Here is a 7,913-nt window from a genome sequence, read left to right as displayed (position 1 = left end):
GATCAACCTCATGGTGTCGCCACCGGAGGTATTCCAAACCCTAGACGGGAGCCGTCAGGGTACTTCTCTCGGATGCTATCTTGCCGGGCAAATCTTGTTGTAGTAGACAGTCGTGAAGTCTTCGTGCTAAGGCCCCATAGGACAAGCACACCGGAAGAATAAATGCCAACGATTAAGAGAACCGTAGATCGGAAGGATCCAATCTGTAGACACATGAACACAAATGAACAAAGATTGGATCCATCAAGAAAAACGCCGACCGCATCCTACAAGATCTACCGGAGACAAACCTTCACAAGCCCTCCAACAATGCTATAAACACCACTGAAATAGGGGTTAGGCGGGAAAGACCTTATTCCATCTATGCCATCAAAGGCCTGTGCTACAATTTGACAACTTTTGGAGTTGGTTTGCTAATTTCGCAGCATTAACAGGATTTTTAGTAGCTAAAAGGAAATAAAGGGGTGTGGCGGACCTACAAAGAGCCCGCCACTGCTAACTTCTTCATTTCTAATTATTGTTGCACGGGTGACTGCATTGCATTAGTGGCGAGTACCTTTGTTGCCCACCACAGCTAACATCTGGATATGAAAAAAAACATTTGAGAGGATCACCCCACTATGTCTGTGGCGGGCGTATTCTGCGCCCGCCACTGTAACCCGCGGTAGCAATGGTGGGTACGCAGCTACGACCGCCAGTACCTTCAACACGCGAGCAAATTTAGGGAGTCCAGCTGTGGTAGTCGTTCCTACGCACCCGCAGCTGCTACGCTCGGCCCCGCTGCTGTTGCTTTTCCCGCTCTGACTGCCACTTATTTGAGTTCACCTATAAGCACTTTCCCAGTAGTGCCTGGCCAGGCAACCCATTTGACTCCCCAAAACCTACTCTACCAGGTAGGGTCGGCACTTCGGCTAGAAAGCCCCCTGCGTGAGGCGGGTTGAGACCGGCCACAGGCACCCCAGCCATGACGATCACATGAGGAGAACGGCTACCCCAGGCTCACAGGCTGTGGCCACCACCAATCTGGCAAGCCCCGTCGGCCCTAGATCTAGGAATGGATGGGCTCGAGGACAGTGCCCCACAAGGCCACATGGGAGGGACGTCCCAGGCGCACGCCCGTGTACTCCACAGAACTTTATGAATTCCCTCCATGACACGACTTAAGAGCATCCACCACCAGCGTCACCAAGGGGTTGGGGAAGATGACGAGGGGAGGGTGGTAGACGAGGGACTAGGGGGTGCCCCGCCTTTTGCCACCCAGTGTAGGGATTTGCCTGTCAGGGACTACCGGCGGTACGAGTGGAAGAGGTGCAGGAAAAAGTCCACTTGGCCGCGGGATCTAGAGTGCGCCCGTGCCGCCGCCAGGGGACGAGGCGGGTGCGAGGGGAAGCTGGTGTCTGATTGTTCCACGTCTATATCACCTCTGCCGCTTCAACTGGTCGCCACTCCGCTATGCCTACGTTGCCATGCCGCACATTTTGTCGGTCCATCGTGCAGTAACCATCCACCCTTGCGGATGCTGGCTGTGGGGGTGACGACACCCGGCAACTGTTTGTTGAAAAGCCCGTGATAAAATTTTGACAATTCTTTTACTTTCTTTAATGCAATGGATTCGGACTTGTAGTGCATATACAAGCACTACACTGAGTCGACTGATGAGGCGAGGGCAGCACAGAGCGGATCGTTGGCCTGGTTAGCGGGAGGCTTGTAGTTCAGGCTCTTGTCGTTGTAGATAGCCCACCATTTCTTCACAAGCATCTTGATGTCCTCCCTATCCATGTTGGCCTCCTCGCCAGTGTACCTCCACGGCTTCGATCGAAGCATCGATCATGATCTAAAGGGAGCTCAAATAAACGGTTTCCTTTCTTTTCCATTTAGAAACGAATCAACGGTTTCCATGCGCCGATGCACTAAGGACGTACCGCTGCGCAGTAGTGGACGACCTTGACCTTCTGGAGCTGGATGTTCTCGGGGTGCCTCCGCAGCATGGGCCAGTACACGTCCCTGAAGAACATGTTGAGAAAGTCCTGCTCGGCAAAGAGGGTGAGATAGGTGGCGACGAGCTTGTCGAGTAGGGCCTTGGCGGTGGCCATGCTGGGCTCGTGTATGAACATGCCGGCGTTGAAGTAGAGCGGCGGCGGGGGCATGCCGAGGTCGGGCTCCAGCCAGGCCACCCTGTCCGGGCACTGCTGGCAGTAGCCGATCTCGTACTGCGGCGTGTGGCTCCACGTCTTCTCGCAGAAGCAGTCCTTGACGGCGTAGAAGCGGCCCTTCTCAAGGTCGAACAGGTGGTCGATGTTGTCGTACACCTGGATGTCCGCGTCCAGGTACACCATCCTCTCGTACTCCACGAACTACATACCTCATCGCCGTCAGCATCAGACCAGAGATGATTACAAGCAAAAGATAAGATGGTCTATCTAGTACTAGTAAGTAGGTAGGTACCTCCCAGATTCGGAGCTTGGAGTAGATGATGACGTAGCAGGCCATGGAGAACTGGGTGTGGCTCTCCGGCGGGTACACGGGCACGATCTCCCGGACGAGGCAGCCCCGGTCAAGCAGCTTCTTGCGGTGATCCCCCGGGACGTCGGGGAGTACGGCCAGCACGAGCGGGTAAGCCGACTTGACGGTGTTAAACTATATATTGTTAGGATATAGGATTCTGTTAATAATGTACTTATCTCCTGTAATCAAATGTATCTTGTGCCCTAGTTGCACCCATATAAATACATCGTGAGGCCACCATGTTAGGTGCGCCGATCCAATCTCCTTCTCTTTCGTTTCACATGGTATCAGGCCTACCCGCTTGATCGCATCATGGGCTCCTCTACGGCTTCCGCTTCCTCTTCCTCTGCCCTAACCACGCTCTCCCTGCCCGCCGCCTTCAATGGGCCGCCGGCCTCTGCCGTCCCCCCTCCCTCCGCTAGCCTCATCACCGCCAAGCTCACCACCTCCAATTTCCTCCTCTGGAAGGCTCAAGTTCTTCCCCCTCTGCGCATAGTTGGTGCCACGGGCTACGTCGATGGAACTCTCCCAGCTCCCTCCAAGCTTCTGGACCCCGATGACAAGGGGCTGTGTGCTCCCAATCCGGAGTCCGCCACCTGGTTCCGCCAGGATCAGATCGTTCTCAGCTACCTCCTCGCCTCTATCTCTGATGAGGTGCTGCAGCAAGTGCATCAGCTGGAGACTTCTCAGGCCATCTGGTCTCATGTCGAGGAGATGTACACCGCCCACTGCCGCGCCAGCATCATCCAGATCAAGCTGGACATGGCAGTCTTCAGGAAAGGAACTCTTTCCATGGCGGACCACTTCGCCAAGATCCGCGCCAACGCCGATCAGCTTGCAGCTGTCGGCCGCCCCATGCGCGAGGAGGACATCATCACCGCTGTCATCACCAGCCTCGACAGCGACTACGAGCCCCTCATCAGCGCGTTCACCACCCATCCCGAGGGCATGTCTCTTGGCGAGTTTTACTCCCACGCCATTTCCTTCGAACGACGTCGCGAGTACAACGCTGCTAGTCTTCATCTTCATCATGGCGGCTCCTCCGTCAACTACGTCGCCCGGGACTCCAAGGGCAACACCAACAACAACTACCATCGGGGCAAGGGCAACTACCGCGGCAAGGGCCGCGGCAACTCTGGAGATCGTGGCGGCTACAACAACAATTCTCGCGGTGGCGATCACGGGAACCATGGTGGTGGCGGCACGCGCCAACAAGGCGATTTTGGTGGAAACCGCGGCGGTGATCGCGGTGACTACGGTGACCGTGGCGATAACCACGTCCAGTGTCAGCTCTGCCGTGGCCTTGGGAATTACGCCTGGGAGTGCAGCCAACGTTACAACCATGCGTTCCAACCTCAACAGTCCAAGATGGCCGGGCTTGCTGCTGCTTCTCCTCCTTCCGTCTTAGGTGACCCTGCCTGGTTCACTGACACCGGGGCCACGGACCACATAACCGGCGATCTGGATCGCCTCACGGTCCGGGAGAAGTTCCCAGGAAGAGTTCGCATCCACATAGCTGACGGATCAGGTTTGCACATAGCTCATCGTGGTCATGCAATTCTTCCTACTCCCTCTGCTAATCTCAAACTTCGCAATATTTTGCATGGTCCTAATGCTGACAAGAACCTTCTTTCTACCAATCATCTTGCCGTTGATAATCATGATTATCTAAAGTATTACCCTACGGATTTGATCACCAAGAGGGTTCTGTTTCAAGGCAGATGTGAGAATGGGCTTTACCCCATTCGACCATCATCTCATCATGCCCTGTCTTCGGTTCGGCTATCAGCTGAAGATTGGCACGCCAGGCTTGGTCACCCATCCACTCAAGTCGTTCAACACGTTTTATCATCCAATAAACTAGCTTCTTCTAGTCGGTCTATGGCCCATGTGTGTAATGCATGTCAATAAGGCAAAGCACACCAGCTTCCCTTTCCTAGATCCTCAAGTGTTTCTTCCTCTCCATTAGAACTTATTCTTCGGATGTGTGGGGACCCACCAAAACATCATCTGGTGGGTTCTAATACTATGTCTCCTTTATCGATGATTATAGTAAATTTGTGTGGCTCTATCTTCTCAAAAGAAAATGTGATGTGTTTGATGTTTTTCGTGACTTCCTTGCTCATGTTGAACGCCTTCTATCTCGCAAGATTTTATGTGTTCAATCCGATTGGGGTGGGGAATACGAGAAGCTTAGCAACACGTTTTTTCGTCAACTTGGCATTATGCATCACGTTTCTTGCCCACACACACCAGCAAAATGGTTCGGTTGAAAGGAAGCACCGTCATATTGTTGACATGGGGCTCTCTTTACTTTCACATGCGTCCATGCCGCTACGTTTTTGGGACGAGGCCTATCTCTCGGCATGCTATCTTATCAATCGACTCCCTAGTCGTATCATTGGCAACCTTAGTCATATGGAAAAATTGTTCAACACCAAACCAGCCTACACGTTACTTCGCACGTTTGGTTGTGCTTGATGGCCCCACATGCGTCCCTACAACACACACAAACTTGCCTTTCGATCCCAACAATGTGTGCTTGTTGGCTATAGCATCCGTTACAAAGGATATAAATGTCTTCATCTACCCACGTCTCGTGTCTATATCTCTAGAGATGTCACGTTTGACGAAAAAGTTTTTCCTTTTGCCAGCCCTTCTACCTCTCCCATACCACCTCGCATTGCAGAACAAACCATCCTTTTATTCCCGCATGACCACATGAACTATGGTATATCTGCTTTGTCTACTAACCTGGATGCAGGATCCCCTCCGGCGCAGACGATCCAAGGTGTGGCAGGCGCTCTCGCGTCCGAGGAAGATCTGGGCACAGGATCCGGAGTGGATTCGGCCTCGGATCACGTGGCCTCTCTGGACAGCGGCCCGCCAGGCGACCGCGGGGAGCAGCACCACCCGTTGGCCCATGTGGCGGCCTCTGACGGCCTGGTCGCCTGGTCGCCCGCCCCGTCCCCCTCAATGGTGGGGCCTTCCACTGGCCCGCTCCATCCCGACTACAACCCGCCACAGGCAGCAGCCCACGTGCCCGCTCGCCAGCCGGTGGGCCGGCCCTATCCCGCGACAAGCGTGCCCGCGTCGCCTGGTCCCTCCTCGGGATCGCCACGGGATTCTTCTGCTGCGTCTGCTGGCGACACGGGATCCCAGGAGGATCTGATTCCCTCCTCAGCTCTCACCCCTAGATCTTCTGCGCCTGGGTCTATGACACCACCTGCCCATACAATGGTGACACGCACACGCGATCATACTCGGAAAGTTGCGCACCGTACGGACGGCACCGTCAACTATGACCCATCCAAGCGTGCTTTTTTGGTCTCCCGGGAACCCCGTGATCATCGTGAGGCCATGACATCTCCCGCTTCGCGTGCCGCTATGCAGTTTGAGCTTGATGCACTTCATCACAATGGTACGTGGACCTTAGTTCCACCACCACCTCATGTCAATGTCATTGACGGTAAATGGGTTTTTAAAATCAAGTACAAGGCTGATGGCACTGTTGATCGTCACAAGGCTCATCTTGTTGCCAAAGGGTTCAAGCAACGCTATGGTCTCGATTATGATGATACGTTCAGCCCAGTTGTCAAACCAGTTACTGTTCATCTGGTTCTTTCCATTGCTATCTGACAAGGTTGGTGTTTGCGCCAGTTGGATGTTCAGAATGCTTTCCTTCATGAAGTTCTTCAGGAACAGGTGTATATGCGACAACCTCCAAGATTTGTGGATCCTCATGCTCCTCGGTCTCTGTTCAAGCTGAGAAAAGCCATCTATGGACTCAAACAGGGCCCCAGAGCCTGGTATTCTAGGTTAAGCTCTCGACTGCTTCAGCCTGGTTTTGTGGCATCTAAAGCAGACACTTCCCTGTTTATTTTCCATCGTGGCAGTGTCACCATGTTCATGCTTGTCTATGTGGATGACATTATTGTGGCCAACTCCTCGCGTATTGCAACGACCAAGTTGCTTGCTGATCTCCATGCCACGTTTGCTCTCAAGGATCTTGGTCCCTTGCATTTTTTCATTGGAGTTGAGGTGAAATCGTCGCCACAGGGGATTATGCTTTCTCAACAGAAGTACATTGGCGACATTCTTCATCGTGCTAACATGGAGAATTGTAAGGTTTCCACTACTCCCATGTCCTCCAGTGAGAAGATCAACAAGGATAGTGGGGTACCTCTCTCTCAGGATGACAACACTAAATACCGTAGCCTGGTTGGCGCCCTTTAGTATCTGACGCTGACTCGGCCGGATATTTCCTTTGCTGTGAATCGTGTTTGTCAGTTTCTCCATGCACCAACGACTGTATATTTTTCAGCCGCTAAATGGATCTTGAGGTATTTGGAGTATACTCGTGGCATGAGTCTGTCTATCCGCAAGTCTCCATCAATGGTGTTAAGTTGCTTCTCTGACGCAGACTGGGCTGCGTGCAGTGACGATCGCAGGTCTACAGGAGGGTTTGCTGCTTTTCTTGGTCCCAACCTTGTCTCTTGGAGCTCCAGAAAGCAGGCCACAGTCTCGCGATCCAGCATGGAGTCTGAGTACAAGGCCATTGCCAATGGTACAGCTGAGATAATCTGGATACAGTCAGTTCTTGGAGAGCTTGGAGTCTTTATGCCACGACCTCCAATATTGTGGTGTGATAACCTGGGTGCCACTTACTTGTCTGCCAACCCAGTGTTTCATGCCACGACAAAGCATATCGAGGTGGATTTCCATTTTGTTCGTGAAAGAGTTGCAGCCAAAGCGTTGGATGTTAGGTTCATCTCTTCCAAGGAACAAGTTGCTGACATTTTCACAAAACCATTAGCTGAGGCGCCTTTTGTATCAAATAGATACAATCTGAATCTTCGCGAACGAAGTTCAAATTGACAGGGGATGTTAAACTGTATATTGTTAGGATATAGGAGTCTGTTAATAATGTACTTATCTCCTGTAAGCAACTTATCTTGTGCCCTAGTTGCACCCATATAAATACATCCTGAGGCCACCATGTTAGGTGCGCCGATCCAATCTCCTTCTCTTTCGTTCCACAGGCGGCGTGAAGGCCCTTGGCAAGACCCACCACGCCCTTCCAGTAGTCGCCGGCGCCGGCGAGGAAGGTCACGTATGCTGCCTTCTTCGGCTCGTCCTCCACAATACGCTTGAGCATGGGAGCCATTGCTAGATCGATTTATCTTGACTTGCTTCAAGAGACGGTTTTGTTGTGCGTACTTGTGCTCGTGTTTGATGCTTGATGATGGGACTGCCTGCTCGTGTTTATGTAGGAAAACGGATGCGTGGTCCGCGACGAAATGGAATGGAAAGTGTTTAAACAGAAAAAGAAAGGCGTGGATTGGTATGTGATGGAGTGCTTTCCTATTTTATACAGTATACCCATTCATTCGCTTGATTATAAATGG

At 52.5% G+C, this 7,913-nt stretch overlaps 1 protein-coding gene across 1 annotated transcript; it reads right to left on the bottom strand.

The window, feature by feature from the left end:
• Window positions 1–1,638: 1,638 nt before the first annotated feature.
• On the bottom strand, window positions 1,639–7,672 carry LOC123162065 (galactinol synthase 2-like). The gene is made up of 4 exons (XM_044579868.1): window positions 7,550–7,672; window positions 2,446–2,637; window positions 1,922–2,354; window positions 1,639–1,817 (listed from the first exon to the last, which is right to left on the bottom strand). The coding sequence occupies exons 1-4, from the start codon at window positions 7,670–7,672 to the stop codon at window positions 1,639–1,641; spliced, it is 927 nt and encodes a 308-aa protein (XP_044435803.1).
• Between the last annotated feature and the right edge of the window lie 241 nt (window positions 7,673–7,913).

Source organism: Triticum aestivum, chromosome 7B (assembly GCF_018294505.1).
Source record: "Triticum aestivum cultivar Chinese Spring chromosome 7B, IWGSC CS RefSeq v2.1, whole genome shotgun sequence".
NCBI lineage: Eukaryota > Viridiplantae > Streptophyta > Magnoliopsida > Poales > Poaceae > Triticum > Triticum aestivum.
Note: the sequence above shows the minus strand (reverse complement) of the source record. Positions and strands in the feature narration are given on the sequence as shown.